This window comes from Stenella coeruleoalba, assembly GCF_951394435.1.
Source record: "Stenella coeruleoalba genome assembly, chromosome: 11".
NCBI classification, from domain to species: Eukaryota; Metazoa; Chordata; class Mammalia; order Artiodactyla; family Delphinidae; genus Stenella; species Stenella coeruleoalba.
Window position 1 is genome coordinate 62062052 of NC_137157.1, and position 25126 is coordinate 62087177.

The following is a 25126-nucleotide window of genomic DNA, read 5'->3' on the forward strand; positions in this document are numbered from 1 at the left end:
ACTCTAGGAAGGTATTCCAAATGAAAAAGTATGATTATAAAGTACAACAAGATACATCGAGGAAGCATGTGATTCAGTGCCAAATTTATAATCACTTATCTAATATGTCACAATCCTTTTATTCCAGAAAATGTCCACATGAGGACTCTAAAATGGGCAATTACTTGTCAAAAGAATAAATGATTTTCATTATGTAGAACATGGAAAGGGACACGAGGCAAAATAAAGATTCTTCAGAATTTCTTTATGGAGCTGCTAGTAAGACAACAGAACCTAAGGCTACAAGGACCTGTCCAAGCAGAATATTTATATTAAATATGCCTTCATTGCTTGCCTGGTAGAATTGATCTGTCAGCCACTTTTGGTAGAAGGATGGCCCACTATAGACACCAGGAAAATTTTTTCGCCCACAGCCATATCCGTAACTGGTAATTCCCATTACAAAATATCGTTCATGTTCTGGTAAGTAGCACATTAATGGTCCACCACTGTCACCCTATTAAAAAAGTCCCAAAATAGTATTAGTTACTTCCACTAGTCCTTAAACAACAGTAAAGCTGAAATAAATTAATCACATTAATCATACATTTATATATATATTTTCAAAATACCTCCAACTTACAAAGAACCATAGATTTTCAGTTTTATATTCTGACTAAAACAGGAGGTATTCAGTCTGGCCTGGTGTTTAGAGGCACCATATAGCTGGTGGATAAACTTCGCACCTGCATAGTTTTGAACCAGAATACTATAAATCAAATTGTTTGAACTTTTTAGTGCAGTTACTCAGGAGAAATGTAATTTAGGAAGTGTGAAAAATACTGCAAATATTGTCTATTAGAATACTTCTGTTAATGCTGTGTGGGAAAGGTAGAACTAAGATATATAAAGGATTCATTTAGGGATGTGTGTGTGTGTCGTTTGCTAACTAGAGGACAGGAGTAAATTGGCATCTTGCAAGAGATGGCATCTTTCTAAGTGTTGACATTGGCTGGTGCAGGATAACAGGAATCAATGGCTAGTCCTCTTAATAGTATTACAAATAACAAATCTCTATCATGGTTTATACAAGACTGTTAATGCACTGAAACACCTTTACTGAGGACTGTTAATCATTCAAAACAGTAAGGACGCTGAGATAACTGTTTCAGTGCCTAAAGTATAAGGACTGTGTTTCTAAGGTGTTTGCAAATTCTCTACATAAGGTAAGCATTGAATAATTATTTTTGAAGGTAAGAATGTTTCACTTAGGAATACAATTCATAAGTGAAAGTATGTAGATTGGATTCTTTCACTCAGCACGATTTTTAAGGAAAAGGACACAGGAAAGATAGACCCTGGATTGCAGAAATCAGAATGAGTAGGAAAAGATCAGAGCATGGGACACTGTTTGGGAGTGATGTGCTGGTAGACTTAGAAGCAGTGAAGAAAAGAGGAATAAAGAAAGATTCAGAAAGCACAAGGGACAAAACAAAAAATAGATAAATTGGACTCCATAAAAAATCAAAGACTTTTGTGCTACAAATGATAACATCAGGAAAGTGAAAAGACAGTCCACAGAATGGGAGGAAATATTTGCTAACCATACATGTGGTAAAGGACTTGTATCTGGAATATGCAAAGAATGTTTGTGACTCCATAATAAAAAGATAAATAACTCAATATAAAAATGGGCAAAGGATCCGAATAGACCTTTCTCCAAAGACGATATACAAAAGACTAATAAGCACATGCAAAGATGCTCAACATCATTAGTCATTAAGTAAATACAAATTAGGGCTTCCCTGGTGGCGCAGTGGTTAAAAGTCCGCCTGCCGATGCAGGGGACACGGGTTCATGCCCCGGTCTGGGAAGATCCCACATGCCGCGGAGCGGCTGGGCCCGTGAGCAATGGCTGCTGAGCCTGCGCGTCTGGAGCCTGTGCTCCGCAGCGGGAGAGGCCACAACAGTGAGAGGCCCGCATACCGCAAAAAAAAAAAAAAAAAAAGACATGGAAACAACCCAAGTGTCCCTCAAGAGATGGTTGGTTTAAGAAGATGTGGTATATATATGTACTATGGAATATTACTCAGCCATAAAAAAGAATGAAATATTGCCATTTGCAGCAACATGGATGGACCTAGAGAATATCATACTAAGTGAAGTAACTCGATAGAGAAAGACAAATATATATGTTATCACTTATATGTGGAATCTAAAAAAATAATACAAATAAATCTATATACAAAACAGAAACACGACTCACAGACATAGAAAATATATATAACTGAAAAAATATATATATAACTGAATCAATTTACTGTATACCTGAAACTAATACAATATTGTAAATCAACTATATTTCAATTAAAAAAAGATAGATTGTAAGAAATGCTGTAAAGGATGTGGAGAAATTAGAACTCTCATACATTGTTGAGATGGCCAAAAAGCACATGAAAAGATGCTCAACATCACTAATTACTAGAGAAATGCAAATCAGAACTACAATGAGGTATCACCTCACACTGGTCAGAATGGCCATCGTCAAAAAAATCTACAAACAATACATTCTGGAGAGGGTGTAGAGAAAAAGGAACCCTCCTACACTGTTGGTGGGAATGTAATTGGTACAGCCACTATGCAGAACAGTATGGAGGTTCCTTAAAAAACTAAAAATAGAACTACCCTATGACCCACCAATCCCACTCCTGGGCATATATCCAGAGAAAACCATAATTTGAAAAGATACATGCACCCCAATGTTCATTGATGCACTATTTACAATAGCCAGCACATGGAAGCAACCTAAGTGTCCATTGACAGATGAATGGATAAAGAAGATGTGGCACATACATACAATGGAATATTACTCAGCCATAAAAAAGAACAAAATAATGCCATTTGCAGCAACATGGATGGACCTAGAGATTGTCATGCTGAGTGAAGTAAGTCAGACACAGAAAGACAAATGTCATAGGATATTGCTTATATGTGGAATCTAAAAAAAAAAGGGCACAAATTAACTTATTTACAAAACAGAAGTAGAGTCACAGATGTAGAAAACAAACTTATGGTTACCAGGGGATAAGGTGGGAAGAGATAAATTGGGAGACTGGGATTGACATATACACACTACTATATATAAAATAGGTAACTGATAAGAACCTGCTGTATAGCACTGTGAACTCTATACTCTGTAATGGCCTATATGGGAAAATAATCTAAAAAAAAAAAAGAGTGGATATATGTATATGTATACTGATTCACTTTGCTGTACACCTGAAACTAACACAGCATTGTAAATCAACTGTACTCCAAAAAAAACAAACAAAAAAAGAACTCTCATACATTGCTGGGTAAAAATGTAAAATGGTGCAGCCACTTGGGAATACAGTTTGGCAGTACTTCAAAATGTTAAACATTGACTCAGCAGTTCTACCCCTAGGTGAAATTTCCAAGAGAAATAAAAACATACCTACACATGGGCTTTCCTGGTGGCGCAGTGGTTGAGAGTCCGCCTGCCGATGCAGGGGACACGGGTTTGTGCCCCAGATGGGGAAGATCCCACATGCCATGGAGCGGCTGGGCCCGTGAGCCATGGCCGCTGAGCCTGCACGTCCGGAGCCTGTGCTCCGCAACAGGAGAGGCCACAACAGTGAGAGGCCCGCGTACCGCAAAAAACAAAAACAAAAAAACCTACACATAAAAACATGTACACAAATGTTTATAGCCACGTTATTCATAAAAGCCAAAAAGTAGAAATAGCTCAAATGTCCATCAACGAATGAATGGATGAATAAAATGTGGCATATCCACACCATGGTATATTATTTGGCAATATATCAATGCATGCTGTAATAGAGATGAACCTTGAAAACATTATGCTAAGTAAAAGAAGCCAGTCACAAAAGACCACAAATTGAATGATTCCATTCATATGAGATTTCCGGAATAGGCAAATCTCTAGATATTAGTGGTTGCCTAGGGCTAGGGGTAGGTGAGAGGAGAATGGGGAGTGACTGCTAATGAGTAGAGTTTTTAGGGGCGGGGGGGTGACAAAAGTGATCTAAAAATTAGATTATGGTGATGGTTGCACTATTCTATAAATATACTAAAACCCCACTGGGTTGTACACTTTAAATGGGTGAATTGTATATATGTAAATTGTATCTCAATAAAAGTGGTAATGGAAAAAAAGATTCAAGGCAAATTTTGATTAAGGTTGACCATGATTGTAGAAACCAAGGAATCAGGCAAGCAAGACGATTTGGATTGTTGGAATAGTTAAAAAAGGAGAAAAACAATTTAGACTTGAGAATTAAGACTTCACCAGAAAGTGATCAAAGGACTTGTTCAAGTTCCGTTCTGTCTTTAGAAAGTATTTCTAAGGAAAATTATTTGGTCTTACCTTGCAAGTATCAACAACTCCATCTTCATCACCTGCACAAAATGAAGTGTAAGGGATTATATCCCCGTAACTCTTGTCAGAATTACAAAAACTTGGAGAAATATAATGCACTTCTGCTTCATGTAATTTTTTTGTAATATTACCTATTAACAAAAAAATACCAATAAATTATTTTGGAGAGCAGACATTTTGACAGCAATATAAAGTATTCCTGATGAACAAGTTTTCTTTCCATAGTGCCTGATTGAACAATTAGGTAAAATTGTATCCATGTATGTATGTATGTATGTATGCCTAGAAAGACTGTGAAAGAAAGTTCACCAAATCTTAATGACAGTTATCTCTAGATAGTAGGAATCTCAGGTTACTTTTGTTACCTTTGCTGTCTTGTATTTCCTGGAGGTCTCACAGCAGGATCTATAGCTTTTTTTTTTTTTTTTAAAAAGGGTATTTATTTATTTATATTTTATTTTGGGCTGCATTGGGTCTTTGTTCCTGCACACGGGCTGTCTCTAGTTGCAGCGAGTGGAGATGCTCTTCATTGTGGTGTGCAGGCTTCTCATTGTGGTGGCTTCTCTTGTTGCAGATCACGGTCCTAGGTGCGTGGGCTTCAGTAGTTGTGGCACGCGGGCTCAGTAGTTGTGGTTCGCAGACGCTAGAGTGCAGGCTCAGTAGTTGTGGCGAACAGGCTTAGTTGCTCCGCGGCATGTGGGATCTTCCTGGACCAGGGCTCGAACCCATGTCCCCTGCATTGGCAGGTGGATTCTTAACCACTGCGCCACCAGTATTTATAGCTTTTACAAAGTAAAACTATATAAAAATTGTCAAGGGTGAAAGAGGTAAATGCTGAGGTCTATCTTTCTTATGTTGTAAGCTGTGAATAATTTTAATTAAATTTTTAATGATGCTAAAGTCTTGAAGGATGTTGAATATGAAAATAAAACAGATTTTTAATTCATGCACTCCCCTAAATTCCCTGCTAATTCCTGAACATAAAGTGGTTCTTTGCTACAGAAAAGATAGGAAAATATAAGAACACTTCAGGTACTATTAAAGGACAGATCATTTTAAGGTTTATCCATAGAAAAGCTACTGTAACAGCAGCATCTCTTCTCATCAGCCTGTCTCAGAGTTACAGGTGTCACATGTGGTAGCTGAATATTTTGTGTGCCGCACATTCTTCCCTAGCTTTTCAAGTAATAGACATTTTACCCTTAGCTGCAAGTGGGTAAATGACCCAACTGTTCCATTCACAGAATTCCATTCTCCTGGTTGTGCTGATTGGTCTAGAGGTGACTATATTTGGTATAAAGCTAGCCAATTGGAATACTTATCCAGCATTTTAATTTTATTTTATTTTAGCAATATAGAAATACCTTTAATATCGTAAGTGAAAAATAAGTACATGAAATAGAATGCAGGCTATTATGACAGCTATATACAATTATGTAGAGAAGACCGAAAGGAAGCATATAAAATCATTTGTAACTTATTTAATGATAGTGGGATTATATATTTCCCCATCTATTTTTCAAATATTCTGCACTATTGTTATAATGTTTTAATAAAAATGTTAAATCAAAGATTATTAATAATATTCTTCACTTATTTCCAGTATGGCTGTAATGTTGGCTGTAAATATGAAACTTTCTTCCACACACCAATATTTTCAAGAATGGCATATTCTCACGCAGTATGTTTATCCAGCATTTTTAAACTGGAGCTTCCAGAGAAGAATCTGTTTCACCCTAGTCACATGACTGTTTAGCTATAAATTCAAATCAGTCTGCAGCCATAGTTCCAGACTTAAGAGGACAGGCAGCCTGAGAAAGTAAAGTCAACATACAGAGAGAATAGCAATAGGAAATAGAAATTAAATATGTCTAATGGCATCCAGATTCCTGGATCAAGGCTCCTAGAGGCCAGCCTTTCTGCGCTTTATTTATTTATTTTGCGGTACACGGGCCTCTCACTGCTGTGGCCTCTCGCGTTGCGGAGCACAGGCTCCGGACGCGCAGGCCCAGCGGCCATGGCTCACGGGCCCAGCCGCTCCGCGGCATGTGGGATCTTCCTGGACCGGGGCACGAACCCGCGTCCCGTGCATCGGCAGGCGGACTCTCAACCACTGCACCACCAGGGAAGCCCAATGCACTTTTTAAAAAAATAATTGAAGTAGTACTAGCTGTATATAAAAAAATATATATATAACATATAAGTTATAGAATACAATAATGAAATGAACACGTGTAAATCTACCACCCAGTTTATGAACAATACTAATCCAGTGTGGTATTGGTATAGGGCTATTCAAAATAACCAGAGATTTTCAAAGTGAATAGGAGAGAGAGCCCAGAAGTAGATGTCTGGGTTTTCCATTTTGTTCCACTGGTCACTTAGAATATTCTTGCACAAATACAACACTGATCAATTACCATAGCTTTAGAATAAACCTTGATTTCTGGATGGCAACTTCTCCAACATTGTTTTCTTCCATAGGAGTGTCTTGGCTATTCTTAGGTCTTTTAGAATGAACTTTTTCATTGTCTTAACACTCATGTTAGGGTTTATCGTAACCTGGTGCTTTTCAGTTTTTCAGATAGAATTGACATCTTTCTTTTTTTTTTTTAATAAATAAATAAATTTATTTTAAAAAAAGCCAACAACAGTAGAAACGCACCCTTGCATGGAAGGAAGTCCCTGATATCACATGAAATAGTAATTCAGAACAGTCTGTGTGATTCTGTTTATGGAAATGATGATAATATATGATCATTTTTATAGAGGAAAAATCTGGAAGACACATCCAACTTGATAGTTTTATCTCTGGAGGAACTTTTTTTTTTTTAGTATTTGTTGGTTTTTTTTTTTGTTTGTTTGTTTGTACTGCAGGTTCTTATCAGTCATCAATTTTATACACATCAGTGTATACATGTCAATCCCAATCGCCCAATTCAGCACACCACCATCCCCACCCCACCGCGGTTTTCCCCCCTTGGTGTCCATACATTTGTTCTCTACATCTGTGTCTCAACTTCTGCCCTGCAGACCAGTTCATCTGTACCATTTTTCTAGGTTCCACATACATGCGTTAATATACGATGTTTGTTTTTCTCTTTCTGACTTACTTCACTCTGTATGACAGTCTCTAAATCCATCCACGTCTCAACAAATGACTCAATTTCGTTCCTTTTTATGGCTGAGTAATATTCCATTGTATATATGTTCCACAACTTCTTTATCCATTCGTCTGTTGATGGGCATTTAGGTTGCTTCCATGACCTGGCTATTGTAAACAGCGCTGCAGTGAACATTGGGGTGCATGTGTCTTTCTGAATTACAGTTTTCTCTGGGTATATACCCAGTAGTGGGATTGCTAGGTCATATAGTAATTGTATTTTTAGTTTTTTAAGGAACCTCCATATTGTTCTTCATAGTGGCTGTATCAATTTACATTCCCACCAACAGTGCAAGAGGGTTCCCTTTTCTCCACATCCTCTCCAGCATTTGTTGTTTGTAGATTTTCTGCTGATGCCCATTGTAACTGGTGTGAGGTGATACCTCATTGTAGTTTTGATTTGCATTTCTCTACTAATTAGTGATGTTGAGCATCTTTTCATGTGCTTCTTGGCCATCTGTATGTCTTCTTTGGAGAAATGTCTATTTAGGTCTTCTGCCCATTTTTGGATTTGGTTGTTTGTTCCTTTAATATTGAGCTGCATGAGCTGTTTATATATTTTGGAGATTAATCCTTTGTCCGTTGATTCATTTGCAGTATTTTCTCCCATTCTGAGGGTTGTCTTTTCGTCTTGTTTATGGTTTCCTTTGCTGTGCAAAAGCTTTGAAGTTTTATTAGGTCCCATTTGTTTATTTTTGTTTTTATTTCCATTACTCTGGGAGGTGGATCAAAAAAGATCTTGCTGTGATTTATGTCAGAGTGTTCTTCCCATGTTTTCCTCTAAGAGTTTTATAGTGTCCAGTCTTACATTTAGGTCTCGAATCCATTTTGAGTTTATTTTTTGTATATGGTGTTAGGGAATATAGATTGACATCTTTCTGATAACTGAGTCCTCCTATTGTGGCATAAACTATACCATTTCGTTTACTTAGATATTCTTTAATGTCTTTTTTAAACGTTTCAGGATTTTTTTCTATAAAAGGCCTGCAATCTTTTGTTAGATTTGTTTTTAGCTACCTAATCATTTTGGTATTATTGTATTTGTTGACTTCCATTATCTTTTGTTACCAAGAATTGTCAAATACCCTTTATTCAGATTCACCAATTGTTTACTTTTTGTCACACTGCACTATCATTTTTATGTGTATGTGTATAAATTTTTCTGAATCATTTAAGAGTGAATGGCTGACATTGTGCCCCTATACCCTTAAATACTTCAGTGTGTACTGCTTAAGAACAAGGACATTCTTTTATATAACAACAGTACATTTATCAAGATCAGGAAATTTAACACTGGTCCAATACTATTATCCAGTTTAATCTCCATGTATTTTTAAATTTTCCAGCTATCTTTCTGTTATTGATTTATAGTTTAATTTCATTGTTTATAGTTTATTTCTAACCATTGCTTTGCTTTCTGTCTCTATGATTTGCCTATTCTGGACATGGCATCATATAAATGAAATTACACAATATGTGGGCTTTTGTGTCTGGCTTATTTCACTTAGCATAAGATTGTAGCAGGTATCAGTACTTCATTCCTTTTTATGGCTGGATGATATTTCATTGTATGAATATATCACATTTCGTTTACCCATTTATCAGTTGATGGACATTTAGATAGTATTCTTTTTTTTGCTATTATGAATAATGCTACTGTGAACATTCAAATACAGGTTTTTGTGTGGACATATGTTTTCATTTCTCTTGGGTATCTACCTAGGAGTGGAATTGCTGAGTCATAAGGTAATTTATATGTTTAAATTTTTGAAAAACTGCCAAAATGTATTCCAAGGCAGCTGCACCATTTTATATTCTTACTAGCAATGTATGAGAGTTCTAATTTCTTCACAACCTCATCAACACTTGTCTAACTTTTTTTTTTTTTTTGTCTAACTTTTTGATAAGTCATCCTTGTGGGTGTGACATCTGTTACTTTTAAAATTACATTTTCTAACTACTGATAGTGTATAGAAATGAAATAGATTTTGGTATATTGCTTTTATATCTGGCCACTTTACTAGACTCTCTTAATTCCAGTGGATTATAAATTCTTTTTTAATATAATGACATCATCTGCAAATAATGAATGTTTTGTTATTACCTTTCTAAGTCATATGTCTTCTGCATCTTTTTCTCGTGTTTCTGTACCTGGTAGAAGCTCTACTAAATATGGAATAAAAGTGGTGATAGTGGGGGAAATCACTGCTGATTTTAAAGGAAATGTTTTTCTGTAGTAATGATGTTTGCTGTAGAGGTAGATAACCTTTATCAGGTTAAGAAAGTTTCCTTCTATGTCCAGACTTAAGAGTTTTTAACAGTGTTTCTTCAGCACTACTGAGATAATCATGGGGTATTTTTTAATCCTTTAATCAGTTAATATGGTGAATTACATTAAGAAACTTCTAATATTAAACCACCCTGAATTCCTTAGATCAGTGGTCCCCAAACTTTTTGGCACCAGGGACCACCGGTTTTGTGGAAGACAGTTTTTCCATGGACCGGAAGCCGTGGGGGGAATGGTTTCGGGATGATTCAAGTGCATTACATTTATTGTGCACTTTATTTCTATTATTATCACATTGTAATATATAATGAAATAATTATACAACTGACAATAATGCAGAATCAGTGGGAGCCCTACGCTTGTTTTCACTTGCCAATTATGATAGGGTTTTGATATGAGTCTGCAAGCAATTGATTTATTATGGTCTCTGTGCAGTCAAACCTCTCTGCTAATCTGTATTTGCAGCCGCTCCCCAGCGCTAGCATCACCGCCTCAGCTCCACCTCAGATCATCAAACGTTAGATTCTCATAAGGAGCACGCAGCCTAGATCCCTCAGCATGCGCAGTTCACGGTAGGGTTTGCACTCCTATGAGAATCTAATGCCACCGCTGATCTGACAGGAGGCGGAGCTCAGGTAGTAATGTGAGTGATGCGGAGCGGCTGTAAATACAGATGAAGCTTGGCTCGCTTACCCGCCGCTCACCTCCTGCTGTGCAGCCCGGTTCCTAACAGGCCACGGACCGGCACCAGCCTGTGGCCCAGGGGTAGGGGACCCCTGCCTTAGTTAAACTCACCTTGGTTATGTGGAATTCTGTTTATACTATTCTTTTTTAAAATTAATTAATTAAATTTTTTGTTTATACTATTCTTGATAGATTTGGTGTGCTAATAATTTGGAATGTCCACATTTATGATACTGGCATTTCTTGTACTATACTTACTTAATTTGGGCATCAAGATGATTATTATCCTCATACACTGAGTCGGGGTATGTTCTCTTTTTTTGGATTCTTTATGAAGATATTTATATAATACTTAAATAACTGCTGGTAATTATGGTTGACTCACTTGTTCTGAGTTCTGGTGTTTTATTTTTGAAAAAAATTTAATTACGGATTAAGTTCTTTTACTGTTTAAAGGACTATTCTTATTTAGTTAGTCAGTTTGGGTTAGTTAGAATTTTCTAGGAATTTATCCATTTTGTTTAAGTATTAAAATTGAGAGCATAACATTGTTTAAAGTATTATTTTAAAAAATTATTTATTTATTTATTTAGGCTGTGCCAGGTCTTAGTTGTGGCGTGTGGGATCTTCCTTGCGGCGTGTGGAATCTTTTAGTTGCAGCATGTGAACTTATTAGTTGTGGCATGTGGACTCTTAGTTGTGGCATGCGGGATCTAGTTGTCTGACCAGGGATCAAACCCAGGCCCCCTGCATTGGGAGTGTGGATTCTTACCCACTGGACCACCAGGGAAGTCCCTAAAGTATTATTTTTTAATTCAAAATATTATTTATATTTGTGCCTTCTCTCCTTTTCTCATCAATCTTACCAGGGGTTTGTGGTTTTTTCAAAGATCTAGATTTTGGCCTTGTTGGTCCTCTTTTTTTCTGATTTTATTTTATTTTCATTAATTGTTGTGCTTTATTTCTTTTCTTCTGCTTTCTATGGGTCATGTAATATTCTTTTAACCTTTATAAAGGTGGACAATTAATGTATAACATTCAGCCTTTCTTCTTTATTAGGCTGAATATTCTAGGTCAAATATTTGCTCTTCCGTATGGCTGAACCTAAAAGTTTTAAAGCTTTATTATTTTTATTTTATTTATTTATTATTTTTGGCTGCATCAGGTCTTAGTTGTGGCATGCGGGATCTTTGTTGAGGCATGTGGGATTTTCCGTTGTGGCGCACAGGCTTCTCTCTAGTTGTGGTGTGCGTGTTTTCTCTCTCTAGCTGTGGCAGGTGGGCTCCAGAGCACGTGGGCTCTGTATTTGCAGCACGTGGGCTCTCTAGTTGAGGTGTACTGGCTCGGTAGTTGTGGCGCGTGGGCTTAGTTGCCCTGCGGCATGTGGGCTCTTAGTTCCCCAACCAGGTATCGAACCCGTGTCCCCTGCATTGGAAGGCGGATTCTTTACCACTGGACCACGAGGGAAGTCCCTAAAGCTTTAAGTGTCCCTTTATGTAGTACCTTACTTGCAGCACTGAAGTTTTGCTATGTGGTATATACATTACTATTCAGTTATAAGGATTTTAGATGATTATGATTTCTTCTTTGATATAGGAGTTATTTAGCAGTATATGTTGAATTTTCCAAATGTGTGGTTTGAAAAAGTTTTTTTCTCATTTTTTAAAAAACTTTATTGATGTTTAATTTACATAGCATAAAATTCTCACAGTGTAAGCACGCAGTTCAAAGATTTTTGTAAATTTATACAAGCCCCACATCTAATTTTAGGATACTTCCTTCACTCCAAAGAGTCCTCCTCCCGTGCCCATTTGCAGTCAGTTCTCACCTCCAGCCCCACACTCAGGAAATGATGGTTATGATTTCTGTCTGTGTAGGTTTGCCTTTTCTAGAAATTTTGTGTAAATAAATCAGTTGGTCATAAATATAAGTTGGGTTTTGTTTTGGACTCTGTATTGTGTTCCATTGATCTCTGTGCTATTTTTAAACAACCAGCACAGCAGAAATACAAAGGATCATAAGAGACTACTACAAGCAACTATACACCAATAAAATGGACAACGTAGAAGAAATGGACAAATTCTTAGAAAGGTACAATCTCCCAAGACTGAACCAAAAAGAAATAGAAAATCTGAATTACCGTACTGAAATTGAATCAGTAATTTTAAAACTCCCAACAAACCAAAGTACAGGACCAGATGGCTTCACAGGTGAATGCTACCAAACATTTAAAGAAGAGTTAACATCTGTCCTTCTGAAACTATTCCAGAAACTTGCAGAGGAAGGAACACTTCCAAACTCACTCTGTGAGGCTCCATCACCCTAATACCAAAACCAGATGAAGATATCACAAAAAAAGAAAATTACAGGCCAGTATCACTGATGAACATAGATACAAAAATCCTCAACAAAATACTAGCAAACAGAATCCAACAATACATTAAGAGGGTTATACACCATGACCAAGTGGGATTTATCCCAGGAATGCAAGGATTTTTCAGTATCCACAAATCAATCAATGTGATACACCACAGTAACAAACTAAAGAATAAAAACAATATGATCATCTCAATAGATGCAGAAAAAGCTTTTGATAAAATTCAACATCAATTTACAATAAGGACTCTCCAGAAAGTGGTCATAGAGGAAACATACCTCAATATAATAAAGACCATATATGACAAACCCACAACTAACATCATACTCAATGGTGAAATGCTAAAAGCATTCCCTCTAAGATCAAGAACAAGACAAGGATGCCCACTCTTGCCACTTTTATTCACCATAGTTTTGGAAATCCTAGCCACAGCAATTAAAGAAAAAATAAAAGGAATCCAAATTGGAAAGGAAGAAGTAAAACTGTCATTGTCTGCAGGTGGCATGATACTATATATAGAACATTCTAAAGATGCTACCAGAAAACAAACCAATACCATACAGTCTTGATGGCTATAGTTTTTAGTATATTTTGAAATTAGGTAGAGTAACTCTTTCAGCTTTGTTGTTCTTCAAAAATTTTTGGCTATTCTAGGTTCTTTGCCTTTCCATATACATTTTAGGATCAGCTTGTCAAATTGTATGAAAAACCTTGCTGGGATTTTGATAGAGAGTGCATTGAATATATAGGTCAATCTGGGGATAATTGCCATATTAACAATATTGAGTCTTCGAATCCATGGATGTGGTATGTCTTTCCATTTATTAGGTCTTCTTTGATTTCTGTATGTAATGTTTTGTAGCTTTCAGTATACAGGTCTTGCACATCTTTTATTGACTACAATGAGTCTAGGTGTGGATCTCTTTTTTTAATCTTAATTGGGGTTTATTGAGCTTCTTTTATAAATTAAGGGGTTTTTTCATGAAATTTAGGCAGTTTGGGGCCATATTTTCTTCAAATATTTTTTCTTCCCCATTTTTCCTTTCCTCCCTTTCCAGAAATCTCATTATATGTATGTTGGTACATTTGGTGTTGCGCCACAGGTCTCTGAGTGTCTGTTTTTTTTCAAAAATATTTTCTCCAGATGAGATTATTTCTATTGCTGTAGTTTAAGTTCACAGATTCTTTCTTGTGCCATCTCAAATCTCTAGAATTTCCATTTGGTTCTTTTTAAAATTGTCTATTTCTCCACAGACATTCCCCATTTGGTAAGTCATTGTCATCACATTTTTCTTTAATTCCTTGAACAATAATTTCTTTTAACTTGTTGAACATATTTAAAGAGCTTCTTTGAAATCTTCGTCTGCTGTATGCAACATCTAAACCTATTCAGAGTCAGTTTCTATTGACTACTATTTTCCCCTGAGTATATGTCAGTGGGGTTTTTTTTGTTTGTTTTTTATGATGTCTTACAATATTTTTGTTAAACTGGACATTTTAGATTAATGTATTGCAACAACTCTGGGTTTTGATTCCCTTTTCAACAATATTGTTGTAATTTTTAAAATAACTTGCCTGGACCTAAATTGTGTAATCTGTCTCCCCCACATTGCATGATTGTTGATGTCTCTGCTCAGTTTTTTAATTCTGATTTTTTTTTTTTAACTTCTTTTGGCCATGCCTTGCAGCATGTGGGATCTTAGTTCCCCGACCAGGGATCAAACCCATGTCCCCTGCATTGGAAGCGCAGAGTCTTAACCACTGGACTGCCAGGGAAGTCCCTTTTAATTCTGATTTTTACCTTTTAACCTGGCTTCATAGAGCTTTCCCATGTGTCTGCATAGTACTGGTCAGTTAATGATTTAAACTTTCATCCTCTGCTGATGGATCTGTGTGTGGGTTGGGGAGTGCATTCAAAGTTCAGTCAGATTTCAAATCTACCTTGGTTTTCACTTTATGGTAAGCTGTCTCAGATTTTTTCCCACACATGTATACATGTATGTTTCCCAGTAAGCCAAGGATGTTTGGAGAGCTTATCTAGCCATTCTATAGCTGTCTCATTTTCAGGTTCTTCCTGTCAGATTTCTGACTGTTCCACTCCTGGCTGCATCTAGGACCTCAATCCCAGAACAGCAGAGCTGTGGGTTTCCCCCATTCATCTCTTGCTGAGTCTAATACTTCTTTAAAAATTTATTTATTTATTTTTTCGATACCTGGGCCTCTTACTGCTGTGGCTTCTCCCGTTGTGGAGCACAGGCTCTGGACGCGCAGGCTCAGCGGCCATGGCTCACGGGCCCAGCCACTCCGCAGCATGTGGGATCTTCCCGGACTGGGGCACGAACCCATGTCCCCTGCATCGGCAGGTGGATTCTCAACCACTGCGCCACCAGGGAAGCCCTAAATTTATTTTTAAAAATTTTATTTAGTTTTTTGAGTCTACTACTTTTATTGACAGTGCTGCTAGACTGGATTATCAACTACTGCTCTAAATCAAGTCCATCTCCTCTGGTACCAAGATCCTTTTTCCTCATGATCCTGGTAAAACTGTTGCACTGATTGATCTGAGAGGGGAGTTAGGAGCAGCCACAAGCAAGAAAACTACAAATTCCTCTTTTTACCCAAATTTCTAGCTGCTTATAATGAACAAATACTCTTCAATTTATTGTGCATTTTGGTTGATTTCCAGGGCTCTGAAATGGTTGCTTTTGACAATTTTTGTCCATTTTATACTTACATTGGGGGAAGAGGATTTTCCAGCTCCTTATTCCATCATAGCCAAAATTCCCATCTCTCTTATTGCTAAAATAATTGTAATCAGAGTATATAGTCTGTACATTACCTATTCTTTGAATTTTGAGATTTGCTATATGGCCTAGTAAGTGGTCAATTTTTATAAAGTTTCCACCTGTACTTGAAAAGATGAAATTCTCTGATTTTGGGATGCAGAATTTTCTGATTTGGCTATTAAATCAAGCCTCCTACTTCAAGCATTATAAATCTTTACTAATTTTTCATCTGCTTAATATGCCAATAATAAAAAAGAGAGTTGTGTTAAAATTCCCTCCTATCATAGGGAAGTTATAATGTTTGCCATACAGTTCTATCTATTTCTCTTTACTGTTATCTGGGTCCTAGTTATTAGCCTCACAAGTCTAGAACTGTGCTATCTTCCTGGTGAGTTGAATCATTTCTAAACATATAATGACCTTCTTCACCCCTAATAATTCTTTTATCTTAAAGTCTATTTTGTCTGCTGTTTGTATAGCAATACCAGCTTTCTTTTAATTAGAATTTGCTTGGTATATTTCTTTCCTATTGTTTTACTTCAGTCCTTCCATATTGTTACATTTTAAGTATGGCTTGCTAAAGTAAGCTGAATTTCCTGCTTCCTAATCTGATTATCTTTATTTTAACTAGTGATGTGGTCCATTAACATTTATTATGATTATGGATGTATTTGGGCTTGTTTCTAATGCCTTATATAGTTTTATTTTTCTTATGCTTCTTATTTCTCCTTTCTTGATTTTTTTAATTGAGATTTTATTTGCCTTTATGTTCTTATTCCTTTTGTTTCTACTGGTTTACAAGCTGTATCCTCTATTTCTGTTATTGAAATTTGACCATTCATGCTTAAAATCTAATGTTAATCAGTATTTTAACACTTTTCCTGAATAATACAAGGACCTGAGACCACTTTAACTCTGGTTACCCATTCTGAAGTACATGCTTTTTTCCAATTATTTAAATATCTTTTTTAAAATTCCACAGAACATGCAATGTTTTTATTTTATTCCAAGGTTTCTCCGTTTTGGCACTATTGACAGTTTAGGCCAGATAACGCTTTGTTCTGGAAGGTACGAGTACTCTCCTGGGTATTGAAGGATGATGAGCAGCATCTCTGGCTTCTACCCACTAAGAACCAGTAGCATGCTTATCCCCTGCCCAACGGTAAAACCAGAATTTTCTACAGACATTACCAAATGTTCCCTGGGGGCAAAAGTGCCCTCAGTTGAGAACCACTGTTGTATACAGACAATGTTTACTTACAATTACCTATGATTTTAGCTATTTCTTTGCTCACTTCTCTTTTTTAATTTTTATTTTAATTAATTAATTAATTAATTTGGCTGCACCATGTGGCTTGCGGGATCTCAGTTCCCTGACCAGGAATTGAACCCAGGCCACGGCAGTGAAAGCCCGGAATCATTTTGCTCGCTTCTTTCATTTCATACCTCCCTTTTGGCAGCATTGGCATCGTTTTCTTTCTCTCTGATGTATTTCTTATTTCCTCTGTGAAAAATTATTGGTAGTAAAGAGCTTTGTTCACTCTTATTTTTGAATGATAATTTTATTGGATACACAATTGTAGGTTCATAGTTCTGTCCTCTCAGTAATTTGATCATGATATCTTATTGTAGTTTGACTGTCATTATTGCTATTGAGAAGTTTTCTGAAAGCCAATCTCTAGTTATTGTATACGGATTTCTCTTTTATCTCTGGCTGTATTCAGCTCTTCTCTTTGTTTTTTCTCTTCTACAGTTTCATTACACTGTATGAAAAGGGATTACATTTTGTTTTGGCTCATGTTGTGCTTACTGTAGTATCTAGATTCATGTTGTCTTTCATCAGTGATAGAAAAATTTCAACCCAAATCCATTGAATATTGCCTCTCCTCTATTCTCTTCATTTGTTCTCTCTAGTGCTCTCATTAGGTGTATATTTGACTTTCTTTTACTTGACTTTCTCTCTCTCTCTCTTTTTATTTTCGGTTGTCAAATAACCCTTTATTAAATTATTTTTCTTTGCAGTTCTTAACTAGCTGGACATTCCATCACACCACTGTTGATGTCATCTGTGATGTCGTAAGGGTGGTGGCCATCAACATTGCAGCCCACAGACTGGGCAGTTCCCAGGATCTCTTGAATGGTTCCAGAGCGTTCTCTAGCTAAAGATCAATGCCTCATCTGTCAGGCATTGTTGACAATCTAATCAAAAGTGATGTTTCCACTATGCTTAATGTTTTTCTGCTTCTTTCTGTCTCTTGGCGGTTCCTCAAGGGCTTTGATGATCAGGGAAGAGGCAGAAGGTATCACCTCAATCTGGGCCTGTCTATTTTGAATGGTAGTTTCATTGTAATCCTCAGACCCTTCCAATCACCAGTTGCCGTGGAGCAACTTGGATGCCTTGGATGTCATCACCAACCTTTTTTGTAGAGAGACCCAGGGGGCCGATCTTGGGGGCCAGGGCAGATGTGGCACCAATCTCCCCACTGGTGCACCTCAGGTATACGGCTTTGATCTCGCTGGGGTCGAACTTAGGCGGCATGGTGGAGGCCTCTGGTGTCGGATGAAACCAGATTCAGGATGACTGAAGAAAGTTGCACCTTGGCCTCCTCCGAGCCAAGAGCCAAAAGCTCTTTCTCTTTATTTTCTCTGTGCCACAGTCTAGGCACTTCTTCAGATACATCTCTGATTCACAGATTCTCTCTTCAGATGAGTCTAATAGGATGTTTATTTCATCCAGTGAGTTTTAAACTTAGGCAATTACGTTTTTCATTTATAAAGATTCTATTTGGTTCTCTTTTAAATCTGCCTGATCACTCTAGATCATCTATCGCTCATTTTTAATTCTACTCTTTTATTTCTTTAAACAATTCACATATACTAATTTTATATTCTATACCTAAAATATTAATATCTGAGATCTTTGGGGGGGCTTTATCAGTTATTTAATTTCTGTTGACTTTCATAATTATGATTTGTTTCCTTATGTGTTTAGTGAACTTTGACTGTGAACTGATATTTAGCTGATTTTAATCTGGGAATCCTAAGTTCCTTCTGACTTGGTACTACTTTAGCCATTGAATTTATTTCAATTATTGTATTTTTTAATTGTCACAGTTATGTGGTTCTTTTTCACATCTCTTTTCATTTTTTAAGCACATCTTTTATTTTTGTAATATCAATATATTAAACATTTAAAAAAATATTTATGTATTTATTTGGCTACACCAGGTCTTAGTTGCAGCATGTGGGATCTTTGCTGCTGCATGCAGGATCTTTAGTTGTGGCATTCTGGAACTTTAGTTGCAGCATGAGAACTCTTAGTTGCGGCATGTGGGATCCAGTTCCCTGGCCAGGGGTCAAACCTTGGCCCCCTGTATTGGGAGCACAGAGCCTTAGCCACTGGACCACGAGGGAAGTCCCATTAAACATTAAAATATATTATCTGATGATTCTGGTGTCTGAAATCTTTGTAGGTCTTATTCTGATGTCTGTTGTGCCTTGTTTCCTTTGGTGTTTAGCAATTTAAAAAATTATAATCCATTTTCTTTGAAACTTTGGTGAAGTTCTTTGAGGTTTCAGATGACATTGGGTTTCTACACAAATTATTGGCATTTGATTCTCTCAGGCACCTAGAGAACATTAACAGTCTAGGAACTACTTAAACTAAATTCTAACCTTGAGGCTTTCTAGTCTACTCAGAGTGATTTGGGGCATATGAGTGGTATTTGTAGTTACATATTTTCTGGGAAAATTTCTTCATTTTTTGCCTTCCATTAAGCAGTTTTCCTAGCAATCCCGGGGGTGGGGTGGGGGTTGAGGATGCTTTTGTTATATATGATTCATTTTTTAAAAAAACTTTATTTACTAATAATTATAGTTAACAGGAAGTTGCAAAGCAAGTACAGTGAGGGTCAGTGTAATCTTTACCCAGTTTCCTATAATGGTTCTATCTGTATTATTGAAGTACAATATCAAAACCAAGAAATTGACACTGGAACAATTGTGTGTGTGTGTGTGTGTGTGTGTGTGTGTGTGTGTGTGTGTGTGTGTGTGTGTCGTTCTACACCATTTTATGGCATATGTAGATTCATGTAATCACCACCACAATCAAGATACAGAACTATTGCATCGTCACAAAGATCTCCATGCTATCTAACCTTCTTACCCTACAGCGATCAGTAATCTCTTCTCCATCTTTATAATTTTGTCCTTTTGTGAATGTTGTATAAATGGAATCACACAGTATGTGACCTTTTGAAAATTGCTTCTTTTCACTAAGCATAATGCACTTGTGACCCATCTAAGTTGTTGTGTATATCAATAGTAAATTCCTATTAACTGCTTAGTAATGTTTCATATTAAGGATATACTGCAGTGTATTTAATCATTCACTTATTGAAGGACGTTTAGGTTTTTCTAGTTTGGGGATATTACAAGTAAAGCTTTTATGAACATCTATGAACAGGTTTTTGTGTGGACTTATGTTTTCATTTCTCTGGGATAAATGCCTAGGAGTGTGATTGCTGGGTTATATCGTAAGTGTATGTATGTTCACATATGTTTTTAAGAAACTGTATCTCTGCTGTTCCATGGTTACACACTTAGAATTGCTGTGTCTCCTTGGTGGATTTACCCTTATAATTATGTTATGTTCTTCACTGTCCCTGGTAATTTTCTTTGCTCTTAAGTCTACTTTATCTGATATTAATGTAGCCAGTTCTGCTTTCTTTTCCTTTTTTCCCCCCATTCCAGCTTTTCTTTTGATTAATGTTACCATGGTATGTCTTTTGCCATCCTTTTACTTACTTTTTTTTAAAATATTTATTTATTTATTTGGTTGTGCCAGGTCTTAGTTGCAGCAGGTGTGCTCCTTAGCTGCGGCTCGCCAGCTCCTTAGTTCTGGCATGCGAACTCTTAGTTGTGGCATGCATGTGGGGTCAGTTCCCTGACCAGGGATTGAACCCAGGCCCCCTGCATTGGGAGCACAGAGTCTTAACCACTGTGCCACCAGGGAAGTCCCCATCCTTTTACTTTCAATCTACCTATATCATATTTGAAATGAACTATGTATGTATGAACTATGCAGCTAGGTCTTGAGTCTGACTCAGTTTTAGAGTACAGCCCTGAAGCTCCAGCTTTATGAGTGTCTCCCCACACACACTCAAGCAGGCTTTGTTCTTCAAGCCTCTGAAGGCCTATGAAACCACAGAAATCAATATTGAATGTTACCAATTTGACAAATACCCTTAAGATGAAAGGCAGCTTTTGTGCTCCAGTTATCTAAGTTCCTGTCTTCACACTCAGTCCTTGACCTATGCATTTTCTCTTTAATAATTTTCAGTGGGAAGGTTGGTGTGTGCATGTAATCTGCCATGTTGCTGGAGAGCCAATATAATCCTCAAAACAACTCTCTGATAAGGTATTATTGCTCTCATCTTACAGATCATGAAAATGTATGACATTGTGAGACATGATATAATATAATGGAAACACATGAGTTTGAGGCAGGCCGACCTAGGCTTGAATTTTTGACTCCTCAGTTAGCTGTGTAACTTTGGGCAATTTATTTAATCTCTTTAAAACTCAGTTTATTCACCCATATTATAATGTTTCTTATAGTGTTGTTGGGGCATTAAATGAGAAATACATTAAAATGCTTAGTATTTTATTTAGTACCTAACCCTGAATAAATAGTAGTTGCTCCTATCATCATTGTTCTAACTGTTGTAAAAGATTCAATAACCGGCCCGTGGTAATTCAGCTAGTACATGGCCAGGCTGAGATTCAGACTTAGGTCTGTGATTCTAAAGCCCATGCTCTTTTTCCTGCACCATGTCACTTTCCTTATCTTCCTTAGAAAATATTCACAGAGAAAAAAAGAAAAATAATAATTCACAGACTTTTCATACATTTATTTCTATCCTATCTAAATAATCCACAAATATTTAAATGGCTAGGTTTGGTAGAGAATAGAAAAAAAAGAGTCTCAGCACTTGATCTCATATATTGCTAAACAGACTTCAATTCCCTCAGGAGCAGATTGTATTTAATGTACTACTTAAATATTCAGGCTTTAGAATAAAGAAAAAACTTAAACTTGAGTCCCAGCTTCTCAACCTCTAAGATTCACAATTCCTGGTCTGTTAAATGGGAATAACAACATTAACTCCCTAATAGGAATATTGGGAGGATAAGATAAAATAAAGTAATATATTTAGAACAGGGCCTAAAACATGGTAAATGCTCCCAAATGGTAGCTGCTGTTATTACCAAAGGCAGAGACTGTTTTCTACATTTTTCATTCCTCCCATTAGTTCAGTCAGTCAACGATTTGTGCCTCTTTGTGCACTAAAGAAAATACATGGCAATCAATCTGTTTGATACTAAACAGTGCACTAAATAAAAAGTATACTAAATTTGATTCCTTATAGCCAGAAGCTTATTATTTAAGATAAGCAAATCTGCTACAGAGCTTGCTTCATCACCTAAGAGTCTCAGAAACTACAGAAATACTTGGAACCATCATTCTCTCTGAGAATGTCTAAAGGTTTAAGTATCTTGGCATGTATAACAAAAGAAGTCTCTATTTCTGCTTTGGAAGATAATTTTCTCTCTCCCACAAGCAAGAAAAAAAACACAGAAAATTTAAAAAGACATTTCCTTTTCACTGGTTTATAAAGACCTGTTGTTCAAACTCATGATATAAAGAGATAAAGACATACATATTCACCCTCTGCCAATCATCAGGAAAATCTGTATCAACAAAATTCAGATCATAATTACCTTCTTCTGTTGTTCTTCCCCATCCACTTATAAAACACTTCGTGTTTCGGTTCAGTCTTTGGAAAACACCAAAAGGTAGACAGATAGGCTGAATATAATCATTATATCTCACTGCTTTTTTAAAATGAAAAAGCGCAATATCATTTTCATAAGATTCCACATCGAAGTCTGGATGGATAATGATTGCTTTAACTTTCATCATCTTGGAGTGTGGCTGACGCCCACCTATATTATTAGTTCCAATCACAACTCTCCACATTACAGGATCTCTGAAAGAAAGTAAATGTTCTTATCTTAAACAGGTATTTAACTAAGTAAATATTCTTAATCTCCCACTAGTTTTTGTTTTTCTCATGTTAGATTAATAACAAAAAAATTAATCCTACTTTCATGTGACAAAGTCATAGCAAGTAAAAACCTAAATATTGTGATGTAGGAAAAGAGAAAAAGATCAATGGGACAGAAAGTCCCAAACGGATTCAAGTACATGAGAATTTAATATATGGTAGCAATTCTTACCAATGGACAAATGGATGAATTATTCAATAAATGGTATTGGGACAACTAGCTAACTAACAAACTAGTTTGAAAAGTGAAATAAAATTAAATCCCTGAAAAATTATTAAACACTAAAATAAACTCCAAATGGATTAAATATTTAAATGCACGAATCTTTTAAATAAAGACTTCCTATCTTTTAGAGATACGTAAAGTGGTATGTCTGAGATTTCTTTCAAAATAATTAGAGGGGGAGTTGGCAAGAATAAAGATGAAACAAGATCAGCCATGAGTTGATAAACTGAAGCTGCATATTATGCATATGGGAATTCATTAAACTATTTACTTTTACAAATTTTTGAAATTTTAGAATGAAACATTTGGATATTAAATTAGGATGAGAAGTTTAAAAATTAAACCAGAAAGAAAATATAGATGAATACATAACATTGTTATGGAAAGGATGCCACCAGGGAAGCCCAAATTTGCCTTTTTGTAATTCTATTTGAGCAAGTTGGAACATTCCACTGGACTATATCTCAGTGAGAAAGGACTTTATAAAGCATGACACTAAATATAAAAGAAGCAACTAATGGATCTTGACGTCTTTAAAAGCAAAAAGCAAGCAGAAATCAAACCAAACCAAAAAAGTCTTCTGTAGGTCAAAAATCAACAATTAAAACCCCAAGTGGTTAATACTTATTGCATGTGAAATTTACAAATGCCGAAATTCCTTTCACCCTTCAAATTGGCAGAATGTGTGTATTTAATGATTATGCTCAGTGCAGACAAGAGTCAGAGGAACAAAGTTACTCTTATTCACTGAGGAATATATAAATAGATAGGCACTCTGGCAGCATGTACCAATAGCCTATAAAAGTTGCATTGATTTTGACACTGCAATTCTACTTCCTAGAATTTATTCCAAGGAAATAGAAGATAATTAGCTATCTTAAAATTGGACTAGGTAACCTCTAAAAAGTTTGTAAAAATGTTTATACAGTCCTAGTTCTATTGTGTTTAAAAAGAAATTGTAGCTTAAATGCTTTAAGCTGCTTTAAAAAAATGATGTTTGGGCTTCCCTGGTGGCGCAGTGGTTGGGAGTCCGCCTGCCGATGCAGGGGACGCGGGTTCGTGCCCCGGTCCAGGAGGATCCCACGTGCCGCAGAGCGGCTGGGCCCGTGAGCCATGGCTGCTGAGCCTGTGCGTCCGGAGCCTGTGCTCCACAACGGGAGAGGCCACAACAGTGAGAGGCCCACGTACCGCAAAAAAAAAAAAAAAAAAAAAATGTTTCTTTTCCAAATGTATACAATTTATCTTTCTTGAATTAAAATTTTTTCCCGTTTTATTGAGAAATAATTGACATACATCACTAAGTTTAACGTGTACTGCATGTTGGTTTGATTTACATATATTGTAAAGCGATTACCACAATAGGTTTAGTTAACATCCATTATCTCATATAGATACAATAAAAAGGAAAGCTGGTGATGAAAACTCTTAGGATCTACTCTCTTAACAATTTTCCTATATCATACAGCAGTGTTAACTATAGTCATCATGTTGTACATTACATTCCTAGTCCTTATTTCTCTTATAAGGGAAGTTTGTACCATTTGACCACCTTCCTCCAATATCCCCTCCCCCCACATCCTGCCTCTGGTAACCAACCACAAATCCCATCTCTTTCTCTAAATTTGGTGGGGAATTTTTGTTTGTTTATTTTTATTTGTTTCTACTTATAACTGAGATCCTGCAGTATTTATTTGTCTTTTTTTGTCTGACTTATTTCACTTAGCATGATGCCTTCACGGTCCATCCTCAATGTCACAGATGGTAGGATTTCCTCATTATTTATGGCTGAATTACACACACACACACACACACACACACACACACACACACACACCCCCCACGTCTTCTTTATCCATTCATCTATCAGTGGACACTTAGATTATTTCCGTGTCTTAGCTGTTGTAAATAATGCTGCTATGAAATGCGGTGCAGATATTTTTTCAAGTTAGTGTTTTCATTTCTTTTGGATATATTCCCAGAAGTAGAATTGCTGGATCTTGTGATAGTACTATTTTTAAGTTTTTGAGGAACCTCCATACTGTTTTCCATAGTGGATATACCAATTTACACACTC

The 25126-nt window shown here is 36.4% G+C and overlaps 1 protein-coding gene and 1 pseudogene across 2 annotated transcripts in view; both read right to left on the reverse strand.

Annotated features, from left to right (window-relative positions):
• The window catches only part of TMPRSS12 (transmembrane serine protease 12), a 37391-nt gene continuing 12265 nt past the window's right edge, over positions 1-25126 (reverse strand). The window contains exons 3-5 of the mRNA XM_079937499.1: positions 22480-22748; positions 4388-4530; positions 1-496 (exon numbers count right to left, since the gene is read on the reverse strand). Coding sequence (XP_079793625.1) covers positions 245-496; positions 4388-4530; positions 22480-22748 — 664 coding nt within the window. The 3' untranslated portion in view covers positions 1-244. The remainder of the gene's footprint in view (positions 497-4387; positions 4531-22479; positions 22749-25126) is intronic.
• On the reverse strand, positions 17605-18235 carry LOC307194843 (large ribosomal subunit protein uL11-like; annotated as a pseudogene). The gene has a single exon. The product of its transcript is annotated as a large ribosomal subunit protein uL11-like (transcript).